Here is a 24582-nt window from a genome sequence, read left to right as displayed (position 1 = left end):
ATTAAATAATAGACTCAATTGCTTGCAACTGTAAAAAGTTAAGCAGAAAGGTTTCCTAGCAAAAAAAATTCTAAACATTCCTCATTTGTAGTAAGCTCAATTCAAATGAACGTATAATAATGGCTTTGAGGCTTATTTTACAGTTATCACTGAATTTAAATTACATGTGCTAGTTTAGGTAGCTTATTTTATACATAAGAAGGCTAACTTATGTACTTTAATTTGCTTAAAAATGCCATGGTGCAATAAAATTAGATATAATTTTAAAAACTAATTTTTCAAGTGAATTAAAAAAAAGAGAAAGACAATGATGCCTAATTAGTTGTGGTAATAGTTACTACAGTTGTCGATGTAATAGATGCTTAAGTAATAGGTACCTAATATACTAATATATGTACGGTACAACAAAAAAATCGGAGCTCCCAGAATAACTTTAATTGATCTAATGTTTGGTTCTTTACGCTGTAGTACTCAGTTGATGGTTCAAGGGTGCAACCTGAAATATGCTAACTAATTAATGCAGACGATATTTTAAGTTACGAAATCAGACGCAAAAACGTACTTTCTATGAATAAACATACCCTTTTTAAACGGATTCAGATTTACAGCTACCAAAATATAGGGGGTTGCAGCAACCTGGGAAATATGGTTCCCATAGTTTGATCAGGAGAGCGATACAAAGTTTGGACCCCTTAAAGTTAAATTTACTTTTTGTGTATTTCACAGTATCACAAGAACTTTTTAAGCGAATCGAAATAGTTTTGCTTACAATCATTAAATTCATTTATTCAAAGATAATTCACTGAAAAAACCATTTAGTAAATATTTATTATTTTATTTAATAATAGTCAGAAACGTTTTTAAGTGTAAGGTATACATTTTTTGCATCCTTTTAAGGTATGCAATTTCACATGGCAGAATTCAAAATTTGAGCAAAATCAGCAGGCCTAACAGTTGCCTGAGAAATTGAATCATTACTTCTTTTTCCGGAAAAATCAAATAAATGCGACTTTTTTAAAATTACTCAGGAGCTATTCTGCCAATTTCGCCCAAATTTTGCATTTTGCCATACAAAATTAGCTAATTTAAAATGATGTAAAAACTTTTATACCTCTCAATTCAAAATCTTTTCGACTATTAACTAACTATTAACTACTATTATTCGATTATTAACTACTTATTCGCAACTTAAAATATCGTCTGCACTAATTAATTAGCATATTTAAGGTTACCCCTTCGATTACGATTGAGTCATAGAACGTAAAGATTTGAACATTAGCTCAAAAGTAATTCGAGGTTATCTGTTTTTTATTTTATTTATTTACTTATTTATTTGACGCACTGTACTTGATTTAGATAATGTGGCAATAGACTGTTTTACGGCTCCTAGAACGGGTAACAAACATAAATTAGAACTTTTATCCTCTCTTCTTTACTATTGATATTTGCACTGCGAATATTGTAAGATTTACATTGTTTCTGACTCCATGGGAATACCAACGCGCTTTTGTAATGATTTTGGGGAAATTAATAGAATATAGTTTAATAATATGTGATAAAATCTGGTAATCTTGACATGATACCTTAGAGCATGGTATAAAACCCACTTACTTGATTAAATTTGCTTTTGAGTTTTGTAATGTAGTACATCAGCTGTGTGATGACGTGACCTATAATTTTGAAAATTAGAATTTCCGGTAAACCGTTACCCTACGTATGGAAAAATTATCGAGTACTGTATATTTTGGTTTTATTAACTAGAACAGGATTTTTTTAAATCAGAAATGTCATTACCATGCAGAGCGGTATTTTTATCAAAAGTTATTTTTCTCCATGCTCGAAATATGGTCGACATTTCCCTTGAAAGTAATTTCTTGTTTGGTAAATAATAAGATGTTGAGTTCTGCTTGTAGAGGTCAGGATACAGTTAAAGCTTGCATCGTAGTCAATGACAAAAGTGAAATTAAAATTCCAGCCCTTTAGTTAGTCCAAAAGTAGTCGTAATTTTGATTTGCAATAAATCAAGAGATTTATGTTTCTGATAATATCGCAACAAGTTCTGCTTAAAGCGTAGGGGAGAAGATTAAAGCTGACGGTTTCATCGGGAATGGACCTCTAGTAGATAATTAAGTTCTGTAGTTAGTTGCAAGATTTTATCATCACAAACACGAAACCAAGCTAAATATGCAATAATAGTTGCTTCAAGTTTGAATTCGTTTGATTTTTAATAATAACAATAGTTTAAATTATTAAAATTATATCTCGTTTACACTAACGCTTTGTTATGGAACTAGTGTGGATGTTAAATTGTGGCTTTAAAAAATTACTGTTAAAAACAGAGCTGTATTAGCATTCAAAATGAAAACAAACGCTCAAAAGTTAAATTTTTTTTAAAAAAACTCAAAAAATGACTAAAATAATAAATAGTGGGTATTTTCGGCAAACTTAGAAGAATAGACCTCATATTCCCAACATTCATCTGAAAGATTACTCATGATATGTTACCAATAAGAAAGAGATAAAATATTTTTAAGCTTCAGATGTAAATTGGTTGCAAGGATTCTACAATTTGCAACTTAATTACATGTAAAAGTTAAGAATGCTGCCTCTACACGCGTCTCTTTATTGGGACAGAACTGAAATAGGTAAAAATAGAAAATAATATTTTCTTCGAAAAAATGAAACAGCAGTTTTTTTCCTGATTACTTTTAAAATTTTTGGCGATAATTTTCTTCCGAAATATTGAGACAAAAATGACAGTTCTTCTCATCTTAAAATGCTTGAGATGTCTACCATATGTCAACTAATTAACAAGTAGAAGTTTTCACGAGTTTTCGAAACATATTGCTGACTCTTCATCCTTTTTATTCCTATTTCTCCTTCACTGTATTAACTATTCCTAACAAGATCAAACTCTTGTTATTTTTGCTCTTCAAGGAATAAACTAATAAGCGAATTAGTTGTCAAAAAATCTCCAAAGAAAGTTTAAAAGTAAGTTTTTTATACGAGAACTTCATTGAAAAATAAATATAGTTATGTCTTCAAAAATTTTACCGAAAACAAATTCATGACTTATTATGGTTCGTAAATTTGGGTAGATATTTTGAGCGATTTTGAGAAAAAAGGATATCTATGATAATTTTTATTTAATTTTAAAACTCTAAAAAATTCTTGTTCTTCTTACTGACTGTATGTTTGACGATTTAAGGCCATTTTGTTGGCAAAATGGTTTTTCTCTGTTTTTTATCCTAATCATAAACGGTTTTAAACTGTCAGTTCATATTGTAGTTTTTACCATGCAGTTTAGCTTACTATTGGATAGTTCTGTCTTTTTATGATTATTTTCTATATCTGCTCTTATTTTTCAGTAATTATTTAATAGTTTCGAACATCGTATAAATAAAAATGCAATTCTATTTTATTGTCAAATTGATACTCAAACCGATTATTATATACTTCTTTAGATAAAATGTTTAGGTAAGTTGAGTAACCAGACACTTTTATACAGATAGGCCACAATAGTTTTAAATGTTTTTACACTTAAAAATATTTCTATAAGTAAGACTTTTAAAATAAAAACAGTAAATGATTTTTCTTCATACTGCACGGCGAACAACATTTTTGTAAAATTACCATACAGTATAAAAATGACATTTCTGGTACATAAACAAATAATTCTTGTAATAAAACCACAATATATGGCATTTATAAACTATTTATTTGGCAATATTTTCATTTAAATGTAATAAACTAAATAGTTTTTGTGTCCTGCTCCAAGGTAAATTATCAAATTTTACCACATTTACTAAATTTTATCACATATTACAACATTGTATTTTATGGTTAATTTAACCAAAATCGATACGTAAGCTTTTCGATAAAAAGTAAAACTGAGCTTTTTAGTGTTGCCATAGAGTCAGACACAAGGTAAATTCAACCATATGCTGGTAGTTTTGACCATACTTTTTTTCTTAGTGTGAGCTCAGAGAACATGGCATTGTCTCAAAATGAGGTGATCTAATTTCAAATTACAGCCCTGACCGGTCGTGTGAATGTTGCTCTCGGCTCGCTCTAACCAGAATGCTGGCATCGTTATTTTATGGAATTTTTAATTAAAATAACAGTTTGTCTTTTAAAATAACAATACTTATCTGCTTAAAAACAGTTAAATAGATAAATTACATTATTTTTCTGTGAAATAAAAGCTTTTATACTGGCACAGCAGCTGGCAGTTTTTTTCCGTAGATTTAATAATTTTTTTTTTTTTTGCTTTGTAGTTTGAAATATCTTAATTGTGATTTGAATTGAAAGTTATTTTATACCGACAATTTTTTGAAAGAAATCGACATTTCGAAATAAAACCGAATTTTTTTTTAATATCCTTCGTGGAACAGCTGGACCAATTTTTGAGTTCACGACTACTAATGTTCAACTCCGTAGCCTTGTAATTTTGAACCCAATCCAGCAGGCAAAGGAACTACTGGACCAAGTAATGGGAGAAATGTGCCTTCGGGGTGGACTTTTTGATGGAACTAACCCGCATTTATGTAGGAAACGTATTGCGTCATATGTATTACGTCACATTATCCGCATGGAGAGGAAATCCATGAAAACCGACCACGGTTAGCCCTAACAGCAAGAGGACTGTAACCCATGATCCGTCTACCACAGAGGATATTTTACATCAGCACAGTGGTCGGTGCAAATGGATGCGGAATTCATATCGACCAGCCATTGTTGGGATTCGATTCCGGTTCACCTCATTGGAAGGCGAACGCTCTATCCCCTGGGCCATCACGGCTCAAACAGACATTTTGAGTTAAATACAAATAATATTTTACAAACTTTTATTGCACTTTGCATAAAAAAATTAACGTCATTCGAAAATTTATCTCACGCCACGCACTGAGGAAGCAAGCGGTATGAAAGAGATATAAATTTGGCGAATTTCTATACTTTTGCATTAGGAAGCGGAAAGGTGATGTGAGCATGCTGAAGCGCGCATCACCTCAGCGTATTCTCATCTGCGTATTCGGTTCAGTTTGGGATCTTACCGCTTACTTCCTCAGTGTGTGGCTGGCCTAAGACCACTTATTGCCCTTTTTGGCGACGACTGAGAAAGATGCATGTTGCCAGTAACTTTAATTTAAGGTGAAGTTAGAAAACTAACACTTTTTCAGTTTATTTCTTCCTTAATATGGCTATGATATAAATCATATTTTCGGGCACATTTGAATCTTTTAAACTATTATTACTAGAACTTTCCTGTACAACCATACAGTCTTACTTTTCAAGCAATATTCAAAAAAACATCATTCCCAATTCCCTGAAGTGGATTAAAAAAAAGAATTGAAAAAGAACAAACCAAAATAAATCTCAGTGAATAAGATGAAAACTAAACATAAAATAATGTTTTGTGCTCCAAAAGTTTTATTTTTGAAAATCTTTTTCTAATGCTATCAGCTATACTGGCTGATTTTGAGAGAGCTTCTACATTTTAAGACGCTTAGCAATGTTTTTTCGTTGCTTCGGGCTAAGTTGAAAGCGAGCAATTTTATATTTTAGACAAAATGTTTTGAACACTCCTTTTCAATAGGCTATAGATTTTTTTTATTCAACAAGCAAATATTCTCGTTTTCTCATTCTTTTCTTGAAAATTCATCTTTCAGTTTTAAGTTTTATTTACATTTCAAAACACACATAAAACGATTGAAAATGACATTTTGTCGGAAAAATCTGTAAAAGAAAAAGGTAAAGAGATTACAAACTTTTGCATTATTTTACTTTTAAATATTTCATAAACCGGTTTCTGGCTATATTTTATACAAAAAAATATTGTCAATTTCAATATTGATTGCAAACAGAATTTTTTATTTTATATACTTACAAAGCTTAGTTTTGTTTTTCATTTAAACCTTTACCTGAATTTCACAAAGTAAAAATGCATAATTTTCTTTTAATGTATCATAAAGAACTTCTGTTTGGAAGCATTTATGTATAAACATAAACACATTTAAACTTAACTCCATTATAAGTAATATGTTAAATGTAGATAGGGCTTTCCTCTGATAGTTTAAATTTATTATGCTTTTCATAGAATAGAATCTTGGATTTAAAGATAAAATTTATAAATGTAATTCTGTATGATGTAATAGAGAAAATAAATAGCTAAGAAATAGATAGCTTGTTCTTTATTTTTATTGTGCTGTATTACTAATTCATTATAAAAACCATTTTTATTTCCTTTTTAAATATTCAGTTACAAATAATGTAATAATAAGTCGCTATAATGTTTAAACCGTACTTTTACTGACTGTTTATAAATTTTATTTCTTAACGTCAACACAATACGTATCAGCATTTTAGAGAAGAGAAAATTGAATATATATATATATATATATATATATGTAATACAAAAAGTAAGTACTTTTGTATTAATAAAAGAATTAAATCTCTTTCGTTTTCATAAAATGTCTTTGTTAAAGAATAAGCGTAGAGAGATTCTATTTTAGGAATTCAAGGCTGAAAACATACCATTGAAATATAAATAGATTTATATTTCAAGGGAAGAGTTATTTATAGAATCGTGCCCTTTTTCAATTCCATATAAGGAAGCAGAAATGATTTTCCTTAATGCGTAAGGATACAAGGAATGTACGAATGTGCCTTTTTACTTCAAATCTNATCTCGACAGAAAGGAGTGCTTTCTAATATTGTATCAATATAGCCAAAGCAAAATATATCAATACAATAGTGTGAGGAGCAATTAAAAGAAAAATTTACAAAAAATTACAACAAATAAAATAGAACACATTAAGTAAAAATATCACGCAAAATCAGAAAATAAAATGAAAAACAGAAAAAAAAATAAAACAAAATCTATAAAGCGAGTAGCGAATTCAAATGTACTTACATGAACGGGATATATATATATATATATATATATAATAAGTTGGCGAGGTAACAAAAAGTTCCTTTTCCATTATTATATTAATGTTTTTGTTCCATAATGCTTAGAAATATCATAAAGGATAAATACCTTTTAATTATTGTTATTTTTAAACGAAAATTATAGACAACAATTTTGTTCTTTGGAATATCATTTATGTAAAAGCGCCATTCACTTAAATATGCTTTGGTGTGCAGTATCATTTCAGTGCGCAAAACGAAATAGGGTCTCTTTAAATCATTAGTTAAACAATTCAGCTAATCCAAAACTCTTTCTTCTCAAAACTTTTCAACTTTCCCACTTCTTAAAACAAAACTTCGAGCAACTCTTGGCTCAACTCTTTACTTAATCGCATCGTTATCAATTTAACACCGTAGCCTGCTGTTGCTCCATTAAGGATAACTCTAGTGAACGTAATGGGGTAACTTAGTTTTCCGATAAGTCATTAAGCGTGAAAAGGGGGTGTGGAGATGGGAAAAACAGCCCTAAAATGTAATTCCTGAGCGGGAAAATCAATGACTTTTCGGGAACAGGAAAGCATCTGTCATGGCCCATCTAATAAATGTCCTTTGAAATTAGATTATGGTCATATTGCTATATACTTTACTGTTCAAGTTAACTTGATTCTACTTGAGTTAAATCTAAGGGTTTCTTCACCATTTACCTCTTTTGGTTTTTTAAAATTTATAAAATGCATGATTTTTGTATATTTTGAAGTGAATTTTAGATAAAAATTAGTCAAATCTTTATAATAGACTTAGTCAAAATTTAATTCTGCACTATTTTTATACTTTTTTTGAATCCACGATAGTATAAAAGACTTAAAGCTGTTTGAGCCCTGGACACTGAAACTTATAATTGTATATTTCGGAAAGTTCCATAAATATTTGTCGCAAGTGCAATTTTCAAGTAGTACTGAAATATGTTTTAATCAAATCTCAACAATGTAAATAAATTGAGTGAAACATAACAAAAATTAAATTAAATGTATATAAATTCAATGAAATGTACGTAATTTTAATGAAAAGTACGTAAAGTAAAGGTTTTATAAGAAGAATATGTTGTGTGCTTTTAGAACATTGAAAAAAAGCGTATCATTATTGAAACAAAGTTGGAATGTTATATATTAATTCCAAAGAACGAGCAAAAGAACTCAGATTGAGGGGTGATCCGAAACGAACTCCAAGTGCAGATCTGGGGGTCGGACAGTGCAGCGAAAAGAGGTGGGACACTCCACTTTAAAATAATAAACTGAAGACAGAAAAAAATATGTTCTTCTCAGTAGAATTAGATTACGGCTGAGTCGAGAGTACTGGTAGTTCACTTTTAAATGTTTTCAGTTTTGCAAATGAGACTAAAAAATTAACTAGTCAAGTATTAATTCTGAATCTACTCTATTTCCTTTTTTTTACCCACCATTTCGTTTTCAAAATGTCAAAATTTGATAAGTGGTTTTAAAATAAAAAGATTAAATTCGAAAAAGTAGTTCGATGTGTCCCCACAGTAAGCTCTTTTTATGTTTTTTAAACCATATTAGTGTTTTGGATTTGATTTTATTGTGAATAAAAAAAGGAAAAAATATTTTGTGAAACTTTCCATTTGCTAATTTTTTTTTTCAGTTTTCTCCAATCAAGACCTTCTAGAGAGCAGTCCAGTTTTTACCGAGCCAATTCAAAACATCACTGTTACAGCAGGGAGAAATGTGAGCTTATCATGTGTCGTTGACAATCTTCAGTATTATAGGGTGAGAAATAAGATTATTTTCTTTAATACTTGAATAACTTAGTGGAAAAATGTGTTAATTGACTCTCGTGAATTGATTTTCACACTTAAAAACGCAATATGGTATATATAAAGCATCAGTTTAATAGTCTTTCATTCATGCTGATTTTTTTTTTTAAAAAGAAAATAATTTTAGCAGCCTCATAGAGAATCTGAAATATATCGTTTAAAATAAGTAATATGTTTTTCAAAATGTGGATGCATCTGTTAAAATGTAAATTGTACCGTTACCCTTCAAACTTTGGCAAGGCTGTGATTTATTAATTGAATTTTGGTAACGGTTACCCAGGTTCAAAAATAGACACTTGACTAATGAAGTACATGAAACTTTTAACAATAAAAAGTAAATTTTATTATAACTATAAATTATCAACAAACACAATCCCGATCATTTCCAGATGCCTTCATGTGCACTCAAAATTTCAATTTATACACTTTTAAATTTCCAAATGGTTATTCTCAAGATAAAACTTTTCGATAAAAAGCACCTTTAAATTTCATATGCATAACATTAAATTAATTCACACTAAAAGAGACATTTACGAAATAAAAATACTAGCTCATTCTAAATTTACAAAAACATTTAAACTTTAAGTCCTTGTATTCCTACAGCAGATAATTAAAATTAAATATCCAAGGCTCATCTTAAAATAGGTATCTTAACACCGGATAGAAATAATTTAAAATACGGAATAAAATGCTCTTCTAAAAAGTTACTAAAAAGGTAAGAAATTAGAGTTTATAAGTACAAAAGGAACTTACAGATCACCTTCTGGAACGCCCACCGGGTTTGCAGCTAGACTTGTGAACTTGGAGAACTTCGAGTTTCCGACCGCCATTCAATTCTTTAGGCTCTCCGTTAGTAAGACAGAGTGCACCAGGGAAACATTTGATTTTCAGCCGAGGAACGCTCAATTCTTGCCAACCGTCTTGAATTTAGCGACATTCAGTCTATCACTTCCCGTCAACTACTCTGAGGCTTCAGATCAACTTTATTCCAGACAACAGCTCACCCGATCAATGTTGCGTACCTAGTCGCTGCATCCAGAAACTCTTTCCAAACATCAACTTTCCAGCATTTCAGCCTAGATCAGGGGTGGCGAACCTTTATACACCAACGTGCCATTTTTTTCTAAAAAATTGTTTAATGATGTCATACACGTGCCGTCAAATGATTTTGACTTCGTGATTATTGGGAAAATAATAATACTATCAACTCAAAACTCTTTATTTACAATGAAAAAAAAGAACATTTTGCAATGTCTCAGTTATACGCGTTATTCAACTTAAAGTAACATCAGTGTGACTTCTGTTGTTGCAGATTAGATGACAAATAACTTAGATTAGGTTGCAAGATGTTAGTTTAAGCAGGGCTGTTAATTTTTTTACTAGTTATTTATTGTTAGCTTGCTTTTTATGGTTATTAATTAATTTTTAGCATTAATTGTTAATTTTTTTATTAATAATTGTTTATTATTTTGTGAATTTCAATTTTATTGTTACATGTGCTTCATAGTGTAATAAGAATTCATAGTGTAATAACAAATGTGATCGGTGGCGTGCCCAAAATATTGCGTCAGGTGCCATAAATCGCACGCGTGCCGTTAGTTCGCCTTCCCTGGCCTAGATCAACTCACTCCGAGACTCCAGCCATATCTAAACTCTTTCTCGATGATACCGGCTCATAACACACTTCTAACAACCATGATAGATTCCGTCAGCGGTAATGTCTCAACCCAACATCCCATCGGGCGCGATCCGCACTCCCGTCGTACTGCCTTTTCAACCACTCTTCACGCCTCTTATACTCTTTTCAGCAAGGCGAAATAATCCATACTGACCTGTTTACTCACTCAAAAGTCATCCCGCATCCCGTGGACGTCAGAACAAAAAAAAAAGATCCATGAGGAAAAACAGTCACACACCCACTAATCCGCTATAAAAGTGATTATACAATCCTCCTCAAATGTTTATGCAATTAACTATCCACAATCTACCCCAAAAATCCCATTTTAAAAGGATAAATAAAAATTTCTCATGAAATATCATAATTTTGATTGCATTTAAATTTTATCATAGTGGTGCCATCTATTGAAAAATAACCCTTCTTTAAAAAGTATTGATAGAAAAAACTCCAATAAATTCCTATTTATTACAAAATTAAGTCTAAAATTACAGAAATATTATTACACGTTCGGAACAGGGGTAGAATATAAACAGTTCGAATGTCGTCTATGTGCTAAACATTATAATGTGGTGCATAATAGAGTCACTCCGTCTTACTGAATTTATGAGCTGATGCAGGACAGTCTGCGGGGCATTCATTGATACCACGCCGAGCCCAACGCGTTAAGTAAAAAGTACATCAAATATATGTGGTTATTTTATAATTAATTGTATTACACTGAACACAAATTGGACTCTCCGTTTACATTGGTAGAGAATTGAATATGTCTCCAGTTAAAGTTGAAAACTATTTCCATAATTTGTTCATGTCTACCAGACATTTTTTACTAGTCGACATTTAAACAAGTTAGAGGAAACAGTAAACCATGCAACAAAAAGAATAGTAAAATGTCGAAAGCATTTTTATCAACCTTTTACATGGAGCAACAATACAAAATGGAATGCAATTAAAAAATAAAATCTCTTGACTAACTTAAAATTTAAAAAAAACATTTTTTTTATACAAGGAGCCTAATTTTTGGCTCACTTTTTTTTCGCTTTTACGAGACAAACAATTTTATTCAAAACATTTAATTAAGATAATTGGGGTCATCGCAAGCATATTCACAATGAAGCGATTCGTGCTATACCTTTATATTTCTCAAAATAAAACGGGTTAGTTTAAAACCTCGTTGTTTAAGAGAAAAAAAAATTTTTGAAATTTGGGTGGTTTATATTATTGTCAAAAACAAGCAAAACGATTTTTATTACATCTCTTCTGAAAGAATTGAACTATTGAAACCATTTTTTACAGGATGCGGTTACCCCCCCCCCCCCTAATATTGAAGGTCAAAATCCAAATCTGACAACAACAAAAAAATAATAAGATAAAAAAATATAAGATTTGAAGATCTGATTCCGTATCTTATCTGATTTTGTATTTTAAAATATTATCTGTACTAATTAATTAACCCATTTAAAGTTAAATCCTTGAACCATCTGGATTGAGTTCTAGTGCATGAAAATCCGATCTTTCTATCAAAAGTTATAAAGGTGTTCTCGTTATTTATTTTTATTTTTTTTGTACACTGCTCAAGTAAAAGGAAGTAGTACTATGCAAAATGCACGAAATTCAACAAAAAATTAAATTAAAAGAAAAGTAAGTAATTTTTAACAAAGTATAAGGAAACGTTCTAATTTTTTAAAAATATAAATGGGAGAAATAAGCAAATTGTACTTGTTTTTTTCCCATTACTTCGCAAGAAAAAATAATGATATTTATTCTCTGGATACTTCTACTTTTTCTCTCAGTAGGCTCTTTAATTGCAATAAAACTAAAATATCAGAAAAAAAGAACATGGAAATGAACTTTCATATTTTTTTAAAGTACTTCATTAAAATATTGACTTTAAGTACTGGAAGGAAATATTTGTTAATACTTATTAATTTGGCAGGTTGCTTGGATTCATACTAACAAATACACACTCTTAACACTGCAAAATCGTGTGATAACAAGAAGCTCTCGGTTTAAAGTAAGCAACAACAGCCAAAGAACATGGTTTCTGCACATATACAATGTGCAAGAGAGAGACAGGGGTGAATATATGTGCCAAATCAACACTGTTCCCATGATGACTCAAGTTGGATACTTAGAAGTAGTTGGTAAGTTTTTATTGTTTTTATTTTCAAAATTCTAATAATCTGTGTTCATTGATTTTTTTTCATAATGCATGTTCCCAAATCAAGTGGCTGATAAAGAGTTGAAGTATTAAAAGTAAAGTAAGGCAAAACAATTTGAAAAATCAGTCGAAATTTTGTTCTTTAATCTTAATATATGATCTCCTTTTCTCTTGTTCCGTATTGTGTTTATGACACTTCTTGTCAGTTTCACAAAGTAACATAATATCATTCACAGTTGGAACATTACAACTGAACACGACAAGTTTTGACCATTCTTTTTTTCTCACTGTAAAGTCTAATTACAATATATTAGCCAACGTTTAAGTTAGCATTGAGCAACAAAGCTAGTAAATCAATCTGTTTTGTACGTGAATTACCATTTTTACTACGCATTTTTCTATGAATTTTATTATCCAAACATTCAGCAAGAACACCACAAACTAATATGATATGTGGTTAGCCAACAAAAGTTACTAAGAGCTGAGAGCAGATAAAAGTTTTTGCTCAAACATAGCTAAAAAAAACTATTTACAGTAATAATTCTAAAAAGGTTAACAATGTTGAACGTTAATTCCTATTTCCTTTTCTTCGACTTTGCTTATTTTGTTTCAAACTTTTCTGATCTTAACTTTTTCGCTCAGATGTTTATTCGGAATCTGTCTTCTCTGCATAATATATTTACATTGAGTTCTGAAATACCATTTCAAATAAACTAAATAAATAAGTGAAGTCCATAAGCAATGGAAGGTGCTCATAACTTGATATTTAAGAAAAAAAAACATAACTCTAGCAAAATCTGACAATTTTTATTTATAACAATTAGTTAACTATAGTCAAAAAGGAATAAAATTAATTACAATCAATTTAATTTTTAAGCACTTGAATAATATTTTGGTATTGATTTCTAATCTCAATATTAATTTCGAAACTCTGATTCATACATTTTCATGTATATGTAAAATATATGCAATGTATATTATATGTAATGTATATTTTATGAATATTATATTACAAGAGTAACACTTTATATCCTATTTAGAACTCATAGACAAATTACTTAGTTCAATTTTATTAAACATTTCAAAGATAATATATAGTTACAAATATGTCGAGGCTATAGGCATTTTTTTCATTTCAAATCACTTAGTATTACGGAAATAAAGTCATACATTTCAAAAAAAAATTTAAAGCGTAGTTTAGAAAACTATAAAATATTTTATTTTTATGATTAAAACTAAATTGATTTTTTGTCTAGAAAAACAACAATATTAGCAATGTGTTTTCAAAGATTGAAATACTATAGGCATTTTTTTCATTTTAAATAACCATATTTTTCAGAAATTAAATCCAAACATTTCAAGAAAAATACTTTTTAAAACCTAATTCAGAAAATTTAAAATTGCAGTTGTATGAAAAGCATACCATAATTTAATGTTTTCACTATTATCAGTGTTTAAACTTTGCCCATGTGATTTCTTTGTTCAAATTCAAAGAAATACAGAATATTAATCGCATTATAATGTTTGACTTAGATTTTTCCTACAGAATATACTTCAAAATAAAAAAAAGTTGAAGTGAAAGTTTGTTTAAAATCCCTTTTATTTTTTCTCGTTCACGTCTAGAGGGTCTAGACAATAGACGCTTTAGTTTTGAACGTTCGAAACCAGATGTACTTAATTTAGGAAGCTTATGAGACTTTTAGTAACTGCTTCAAATACCAAAAATGCTAATTTTATTTTAAACAAATCATTTAAATGCGTTGATATATTTAATTTAAATACATTGATATATTTAATTTATTTGTTCAAAGAAATTTTAATTTCAGATTCTTGTTTGTAGTTCCTCCTTACCTTGATGAGATGCTTACAAGTACAGACATCGAAGTAAAAGAAGGAAATGACGTCAGCTTGCGATGCGTTGCCAAGGGATCACCAGAACCAGAAAATACTTGGAGACGAGAGGATGGCCAAGAAATAAATCTCGGAAAAAGCAAAGGTAGACCATTAATAGTCTGAATCTTTTAAATGAAGTACATTAGTAGATTTGAATTAATTGTTATATTAAAAATAATCAGTTGTTCGCATGAATGGGACAGTGTAGAATGGGTAAAAAATGTAACGCAAGCTGTAATAGCTATAAAAAAATTAGCGATTTTCAACTCTTTTTGTAATGAATGTGCTTAATAAAATGGTGGAAAAATTGGGGAATGAAAATTTATGTAATATATAATTATCATGTGTATTACATTTTATCAGTCTTCTACGCTACCATTGGTCTTAGAAGTTTACAACATCACCATTAATTAATTTTTTATATCTTATATACAATCAATTCATGTGGAGAATATATTTTGCTAATTTATTATTCCATCATTAACTTTTGTATCTTGCTTATTTTAATTTTGAGTCTATTTCTATGTAAGATGCCAAAATAAAAATATCACTGGATAAGAATTTTTTTTCAATGAAACTAATTGCGATTAGTGTAACTGTTAAGAATAATCGTGGAAATATTCCATTGTTTGATGCGGTGGCTATATAATAGTCATTTAGAATTCTGTAGAAATTATAACAATGTTGTAGGAATGTTGTTTGTCTGTTTTAAAAGCAGGTTATTGAAAATTCTTTATAGCATTCTCATGGAATACGGCAGATATAACAGAACATTAACACTCTGAGGTTTAATTTTAACAATTGTCCACAATGCTGACAACTGTCTACACCGTAAAAAATTCCAAATCAAATTACAGAAAAATCACCTGCTCTCAGGGTGTTGCTACTTTTTAACGTAAAACCCATTTTACCCTGAGCATGTGACAGAACAAAAAATCTGATATGCCTTAATTTTTACAATAATAATTACGGCAAGATTATTGAATTCCTCTAATTAAAAAAAATATTGCTGTAAAACGTACTGTATAATATATTTTATGTTAAAAATTGATTTCATAGATGATGCACCCAAAATGAGTGCCGATATTTTATACTGTAATTTGATCCGAAATTTTATTATTATTAAACAAATGCCAGCCATTGACTATTAGGTCATTAGACTCCAGGTCTCCAGTACTTCTTATTGATACAGTCAAAGTCTTTTAATGCAGAGCACATGTCCAAATGCGCAGCAGTCATGGCTTGTCAGGAGTTAAATAAAAGACAATCTGATTAAGTAGTCAGCTTGAGGCGAAATACATGAGAACGTGTCCAACCACGTCCAGTCAAAAGTCTAAACAAGGCTACCACAGTAGCACGGGGTGAATCCGGAACACTGTGAGTTCCACAGAGCACATTCCAGGACTTATCTCTGGCAGCGTGAGAGGCCGAACAATGGAACGATTGTTTGAAGATTCTGTTTATTTCAAGTTTAGCGGAATGGAAGGACTGGTCTCTACAGGATCTCTGAAGAATATACGTTCCTTTTTTAGCTAAAAAGTCCGCCATTTCATTTCCTCGAAGACCACAATGGGATGGGGCCCATTGAAATGCAACACTTCCCTCAATCCTCTTCAGGAGTTCTCTGCAGCTCAAAACAAGGGAACAACTATTTTCTGCGTTGCCTGACAAGGCCTGGAGAACAGAGGTTGAATCTGAAGAAATCGCAGTTTTCTCAGGATCGGTAAGTTGTTGGAGAACAACATGGATGGCTTTGAGCTCTCCATGAAAGAGAGTTGAAAATGGCGCAGCATGTAGATAAAAAGAAAAGGTTTCACTAAAAATACCAGTGCCAGCACCCTGTGAGAAATCTAAGAGTGATCTGTCAGTGCAGATGTGAAGCCATTCATAAGGGGGAAAACGGATATTGATGGTTTCCAAGGCAACAGCACGGAGTGCATTGGGACTTGTGTCACGTTTCCGTACATTCAAAGCTACGTCCAATCTGACATCGAGAATCATATATTCTAATGAACTTGCTAAAAGCAGCAGTTCGTATGGCGCATTGTTGACTACATTATTTTGGGTATTCTCGTGAACACACTGGATGAAGCCTTTTTGAGTCTTCAATTTACGAGTCTTGCCACAGTCGTATTCTCGCCAAAATGAATTATAAGGAAGTCTAATTAGTCTATTATGCAGGATAGCTGCATTCCTTTTAATTAAATTAGTCAACGGTTGTTGATTACAAAGTATGTAATTGCATAACAAGTGCGGAGGTACCTCCTGTAATCATGCGCAATATCTGGTTTTGGAAGGTATCAAGGAGTTTTAAGACTCCATCCGAAGCTGAGATCAACACTTCATTGCAATCATTCAAAATCGGTTGAATATAGATCTTGTAAGTTGAGAAATAAGTTGAGTTGTCCAAAATTTTATGAAACTGAAAAAGAAAACGAATCTATCATCATGAGTCAAACTTATTGAGGCTATTTCATTGACAAAAACTCGATCCCTTGACATCGTCAGGCTTAGTTAATGTATTCTTTTTCCTAATTTTCGTATTTAAAAAAAAATATTAGTAAATAAAAATTGTAATGAATTAATTTGTTGAGTTCATATTTACTATAAAAATACAAGGACACAAGGAATGCTACTATATAAATAAGAGTACTATTTTGAAGCATATTAAACCAATGTCGTTCAAATCTGCTACAACATTAACAGGAAAAGTTACTATGGCTCATCTTGAAGAAAATATGGTTCTACTTAACACCTTATTCAGCACGCAGCAAATTTAAATCTTATTAAGATTCAAGATAACAATGTTATGGTTTAAATTTTAACCAATTTTTTTAAGAATGTTCATTCAGCTAAAGCAAATTCTATCTAAATCTAGAGTGCCTATACAAAATTATGCATAAGTTTTCAACTACACACTACCCCATTGAAAACGTATGGAAATCCGGATTTTTTTTCTGATGAAAAGTTGGCTTCTAAAAATTTGGAAAAAATCTGAAACTAATACCCATAGGATATTCAAAATTATTTTCATATTTTTTTCGGCTATAGCTTAGAAAATAATAATATACATGTTTTTTTTTTTTTTTTTTTTTTTTTTTTTTTTTTTTTACACTCATAGGAGAAAAAAATTTAAATAATTTTGCAAATAATTTCGTCATGAAATCACGTTATTCGGAACAAAACGTGAACTCTCAAATAGGTGACGAAAATGTTTCCTCAACTCGAAACTCATTGCAGTGGATTGTGGGAGATGATTTACTAGAATAATGAAACTAGTATGATGACTAAACGATCGAAAATAATGTTACGAGACAAGTCGATTGATCTGAATGGTGATCAAAGAAATGGCCTTGTAGATCCGGGGTTCGAATCCTGCTACGGGCATGTGTGCTTGTACTAGTGTTGTTTGGACGACATTGATCCACCTTTGTAACCCACGTTAAAGTGATTATTCAAAATTTTATATACACTAGGTCATATGAGATTTTTTTTAAAAATAGAATGTCGAAATACTTTTTTAATCTGGAAGAAATTTTTTTCTTCCAAGGAATGACGATAGCTATTTCCTTGCATGTTTGTTCGGAGTCTATATCAGAAAGCAGCTTCGTTGAAAACGAAGGAAGATTCGTGAAATTTGACAGTGCATTTTTTTCAGTGCAGTTTATGTATTTTTGTGTTTTTTTTTTTTTTTTTTAAATTTCAGTTAGTTCAGTCAAAGGAAATTACTTAAACATCAGTAAAGTGAGCCGTCTTCATATGGGAGCTTACCTTTGCATCTTCTCCAATGGTGTACCACCTTCACTGAGTAAACGAATTATGCTAGGAGTGAGCTGTAAGCAATTTATTTTAATTTACTATACTGCGTTGAATGTTTAAAATAATTTATGGGCTTAGTCAAAGAGCATGTCCCGTATAATTTTTGAAGAACACAGTCTTCAATATTTAGTAGGGTAAACAAAGGGAATTTAATTCATCCTTCTGCTGTGTAAGAAAATCCAGAACAAATTACGGTAAAAAGTACCGGCACTCAGGGTGCCGGTACTTTTTATCATAGAATCCATTTTTGCCAGAACATGTTACGAAAAAAAAAATCCGATATACCATAATTTTTACAGTAATAATTACCGTAAAACCACTTAATCGCTCTAATAAGATAAATATTTGTGTAAAAATTACGGTATAACATTTTACGGTAAATATGAATTTTGCGGTAAAATGGAATATACGGAAGTATCGTCATATTACAATGTAATTTAATCCGGAATTTTTAACCGTGTACGAACTAAAATGACTAACAATTTGTGAAATCGGTTATGGGGAATCTTGATAAGTTAGAAATTTTTAAGGTTTGTTGGTTTCTGCTTAGGTAACCAGTTAATTACTTTTCTTTAAATTTCATTATTAATTATTAAATTCATTTGCAGATGGCTATGCTGACAAAAAAAAGTGATGACCATTTGCAGCAACTAAGTGGTACAGTTTGAAAACGAAACTAACTGACAACTACGTTGAAAAATATTGTTTCATTGTTTTCCCACATTATATTAACGAACTTTATAACTAATATTGGAATTATGGTAACATAAGCAGAAAGCTGTATACTGTACATTTCTATTTTCTTTCATTATTTTTTCAAATCGTCGGTCATTTTGGGGACACAATGTATGCTCTTAATGCCCACGTACTATAATTTCGGTAAAAAAATTTAAATAACACGATAATTAAGGTGACAATAAATATAGATCTTCAATAATATTTCATTATAAGCATCTTAATGATCTCTATAAAGCTTACCCTAATGTTGAAAAAAATATTTGAGTCTGGAGCATCCACTTCTGAATTGTAAGAGATATTTAACGTATATTTTAAATATATCTTTATTTAATCGTATTCGAATCCAAACTAGACATAGAAACATAATAATTCCAAAAACAATATTTACGCACGTTGCAACAAGTCATACTTATGCTCGCCCTTGAAACATTTCGCCACTTACAATTGATATATTTATGAAATTACTTGCGCTTGTCAAAAATAATTCCTGACATAATTCTCTTTTAAGGAAACTCAACAATTTAGTTTGCTTATTTTCGCATAAGTCAGAGTTCAAATATTTAATTATAAGAAGAGTTTATGTATCAACGTAATATCATAATAATGGGAGAAATGTTAACGCATTTCTTAAAAATTGCTGCCTGATTTAAATAATTCAGAGCAATCTTTTTCCAATTTAGATTAAAATAATTATTTCAAAATTTTTAATTTAAGGAAAATCTGTGGTAAATTTTAATATTTTCTTTAATTTGATTAATAATATAAGTCACTTCCAAGCAACGGAATCTTTGTAATCTCTACTCTTATATGAAGGGCATCACTTTGAACAGTGTTGTGCAAACAGTTTCTTGGTAATTCTATACAATCGAACTTAAATTTTATCAGTTTCGCTAACACATAGCATATTGTTTCACTAAGCTGTTCAATTATCATTAGCTATTATGTTATATTCGATCTTGGTGTTAAAAACATAATCAGCATAAAAACTAAATAATACACATTTTTCAATTATAGTTACACCAATGATTTGGATTCCTAATCAGCTTGTTGGAGCTCCACTTTCTTCAAACATTTTACTGCAATGCAACCTCGAATCTCATCCTAAATCAGTGACATATTGGATAAAAGGAGATGGCATGATGGTTTTGTCAAACAACAAATACAGGACAGAGGTTCAACCTATTGTATTATATAAAGTACATCTGAATTTATACATCAGCAGCTTAGAACCTGAAGACTATGGATCATACACATGCGTTGCTAAAAACTCACTTGGGGAGACCGAAGGAACCATAAGATTATATGGTAAGTATATTTTCAGAATTATTTTATAAAGGTTTAAAACTTTTTCAAAATGCACTTTGCAAATTAAGTGCAATGTATAAAAACATGAATATATAAATAAATGTTACTCATTAAATAAAGAATGAGCCAAATTTTTATGACAATGTAACTGAATGTAATACATAAAATATACATAATAAAATATATAGTAATAATAAATATAAATTCGATGCGATATTTTACATAAATTTCCATCACTGAATAAAAAACTGAAATGAAATTTTAATAACTCAAAAAGGTTAACGTATAAGAAGTAATTATATTCTGCTTTACTAAATTAAATATAAAATTTAATGTACTATATAATTAATTTAATATATATTAGTAATATTTTATATTAAATAGTAATATATTAAATAAATCATTTCATATAAAATAGAAGTATTTAAGAAAAAGTGTAAACATGACACAAATTATTTTCAATTTTAAATTAATAAACACGAGAAACTGAACTGAAAAATATACTTGATTGCATAAATTTCATTTGCTTCTAAAATCATTTTCTTATTTTTCTAAGCAAATGCTTCTATCATCAAGAGCATTTCTAATTTTATTGCATAAAATGTCAAGCGATCTTCTCTTTTCATAACAGATCGATGTGATATATTCAACCAGAAACTCATTAAACTTAAGTTAGAAAATCACAATGAAAAATTTTTTCTCAGCTGTCCTAAATATATTAAAAATGAATGAATAATTTGGCGTCACACTCCACATTAAACAGGGTGTGCAGTAAAGACCGCCTTTAATACTTATTTTTAGAATACTTATCAAACAAAAATGTACGCAATGTGTGCCAAAGAAAAGACCGACCACCTTAAATAACTTTTAATCTAATGGTTAGATCTTCACGTTTTAGGACTCTTTCTTAATGGTTCGAAGGGATTACCTCAAATATGCTAATTAATAAGATGATATTTTAAGTTACGAAGTCAGACACAAAAGCGCACTTTCTCTGAATAAACATGCTTTTTTTTTAATAGATTCGGATTTCAGACCCCTAGAATCTAAGAGGTAGCTGCAATCTGAGAAATATGGTCCCCGTAGTTTGGTCAGGGGAACGATCCAAAATTTGGACCTCATAATCTAAATTTTACTTTTTGGTGAACATTTTAAGCAAATTTACCCACAATTATAGAAATTTTTTATCCAAAGATAATACAATTTTAGTTAATATTTATTATTTCATTTAATAAAGGTCGAAAAAATTTTGAATTGTACGGTATACAATTTTTTGCATCATTTTAAAATAAATAGTTGTACATGATAAAATACAAAATTTGAGCAAAATCAGTTAAATAGTTCCTGGAAAATTGCAATTCAAAAAAACCATTATTTAAAATTCAATTTCTCAGGAACTATTCAACCGATTTTGTCCAAAATTTGTACTTTGTGATGTAAAATAATTTTCCTTCAAATGATGCTAGAATATCTATACCGCACAATTCAAAATGTTTCGACCATTATTAAGCAAAATAATAAAAAATAATAAATATTTACTGAAAGTTATTTTTTGCATGGAATAATATTTGGAAAAACGCATTTCATAAATGTGTGCAAAAATTTTTCATTTCACTTAAAAAGTTCCAGAGATATAAGAAAATACGAAAAAAATAAAGCTAACATTTAGGAGTCCAAACTTTGGCGTGGTCTCCTGACCAAACTATTGGGACCTTATTCCCTATATTGCGGCTACCCTCTGTACTTTGGGGGGTCAAAAATCTGAATCCGTCGATAAAAAGGCATGTTTATTCAGAGGAAGTGCGTTTTTACTGTTGATTTCGTAACTTTAAATATCGTCTGTACTTACTAATTAGTATATTTGAGGTCACTTCTTCGAGCCATTAAGGAAGAGTGACAGAAAGAACGCGAAGATCCAAACATTATATCAAAAGTTAGTCTGGGTGTTCCTTTTTCTTTTTTTTTTTTTTGTGCACTGTACATTGAGGTTCCCAAATTGATATCTAAGCTAGGAAAAATGAACGATCTTTTGTAATCTTACAAATTGCAGTAGAGGAGAGCTTATGAGATAAGCATCAAAACAGGTTTAATTGGTGGTAGAAATTGAAAGTGAAAATAAAAAGCTGATTATGAAGCTGACTGAGTGAAAATAAAAAGCAAATTATGTAAGCAGAAAGTAGCTAATTACACATTTAAACCTCCTTTAATTTTTTTTAATTGATTTCTGAAGCTGGTTATGAAGCTGACTGAGTGAAATTAAAGCAAATTATGTAAGCAGAAAGTAGCTAATTACACATTTCAACCTCCTTTAATTTTTTTAATTGATTTCTGAAGCTAATTATGAAGCTGACTGAGTGAAAATAAAAAGCGAATTATGTAAGCAGAACGTAGCTAATTGCACATTTCAACCTCCTTTAATTTTTTTAATTGATTTCTGAAGCTGATTATAAAGCTGACTGAATGAAAATAAAAAGCAAATTATGTAAGCAAAACGTAGCTAATTACACATTTCAACCTCCTTTAATTTTTCTAATTGATTTCTCAAAATGGCAATCATTTTAAGATAACACAGAAGTTTTATCCTATATGTAATCTTATTTATACAATATTAAATTGCTTTTGCAATAATTTATTTTTAGAAGTTCCTCCTCCTGTTCTAATTGATGATAAAGCGGAGAAAGATATTTTACTCTCAAAATCGGAGAAGTTACAAAATGGTAACGAAAAGAATTTGCTCAAAGATCGAAAAGAAAATGGTAAATTTTATTGTTTTAAATAAATTCTGATTTATTTTATACGAATCCTACGTGATCCTTTTATTAAAATGCATCTTCGTTTAGTTAGGATATTTCATTAATAGTTTATTTGATATCAATGAAAATTAATTAAAGATAAAGAATTATGTCCATAAGGGATTAAAGAAATTTCCAAAGATACAGCTTGACAGATTCCAATGTTAAACTCTATAGACTTTGAAGACTGGCTTTTAAAACTGGAAAACAATTTACTAAACAAACAAAAATCTGGTAGCTGAATTTCGTATAGTAAAAATAGTAATATTTTAAAGAATTTGTAACTATTAGTACTAAAAATTAAATATTAGTTAGGATTTTGTTTCTTCCTCCAGTAATCTTAAGTTAGTAAAGTGACAGTTCCATAGGAAATATCAAACTTATATCCCTTGCTAATATTCAATTCATTTTTTTTATATTTTAATTTTTTCGTCCTAAATATTGTTGCTAGCATCTTTATTCAAACATGTAAAATGTCACTTCTGTTTCTTGTTCCAAGATATATAGTCCGATACTTAAAACAAAACTTAAATATAAGTAAAATGTTTAGTAAATATATATATATTAAGCATATTCATTTTGATAAATGTTAAATAATGTTAATTAATAATGTATATCATCTTTTCTACTAGCCAATTTATATTTTCACAATTCAACAGAAAAAACTCAGTTCCTCAGTTTTCATCTCCTACTGTCACTTACTATAAATATAATTGATTTGTTTACAAATGCGCCCCATATTGAATCGAATGGATGTGAATTATATATTTAACTGCTTATTAATTATTTTTGCATCAAATTTAGATTAAAACAAAGAATATATTAATTTTACTTTTATAGTTAAGTTTGCTTTTTATCTTGCAATAACCCTTTATAAAAATTTTGCCCCTCCTTTTTAGATTGAAGGGATACAAATAGTGGCTTTATAAAAAAAAGTGGTATAATTTATGATGTGAAGCTACGTGTCTACTTTCTACAGTGAGCTACAATTTCATTTCGAAAAGTCCCATCTCCTCATAGTTCTAGATCCAGTCGCAGAAATCTAAATTATTATTAAATTATGGTGGAAGAGATTCCTTTAATAAACCGGGACAAATAACAAAACAACTGAAATAATTGTCCTACCACGATACGTGCTTTTGAAAAAAGAAATTTTCCTATAAATCAGCCGATAACGGGTTAAGGACTTTTAGAAAATGCATAATAAATGGTCATTTAGCTCAGATGTTCCCAAATTTTTTGGACCATGAAACCCTAAATGCTCAAATCTCACCTGGCGGAACCCTAAGAATTAAGGAATAAAATTCATTCGCGAGCCGCGATGGCTCAGGGGATTAAGAGTTTGCCTTCCAATGAGGTCAACCAGGATCGAACCCCAGCCATGGCTGTTCGAGACGAATTCCACATCCGGCGCTTGCACCGACCACAGTGCTGAGGTGAAATATCCTCAGTAGTAGAC

General features: G+C 30.1%; 1 protein-coding gene across 1 annotated transcript in view; it reads left to right on the top strand.

Moving 5' to 3' along the window:
- LOC107436155 (neurotrimin-like) overlaps positions 1-24582 on the top strand; it is a 30719-nt gene that overhangs the window by 5346 nt on the left and 791 nt on the right. Inside the window, exons 2-7 of the mRNA XM_043040310.2 lie at positions 8569-8693; positions 12352-12559; positions 14417-14572; positions 18176-18304; positions 20041-20331; positions 22971-23087. Coding sequence (XP_042896244.1) covers positions 8569-8693; positions 12352-12559; positions 14417-14572; positions 18176-18304; positions 20041-20331; positions 22971-23087 — 1026 coding nt within the window. The remainder of the gene's footprint in view (positions 1-8568; positions 8694-12351; positions 12560-14416; positions 14573-18175; positions 18305-20040; positions 20332-22970; positions 23088-24582) is intronic.

Source organism: Parasteatoda tepidariorum, chromosome 5 (assembly GCF_043381705.1).
Source record: "Parasteatoda tepidariorum isolate YZ-2023 chromosome 5, CAS_Ptep_4.0, whole genome shotgun sequence".
Taxonomy (NCBI): Eukaryota; Metazoa; Arthropoda; class Arachnida; order Araneae; family Theridiidae; genus Parasteatoda; species Parasteatoda tepidariorum.
The sequence above is the reverse complement of the archived record's forward strand: the minus strand, read 5'-3'. Positions and strand labels throughout refer to the sequence as shown.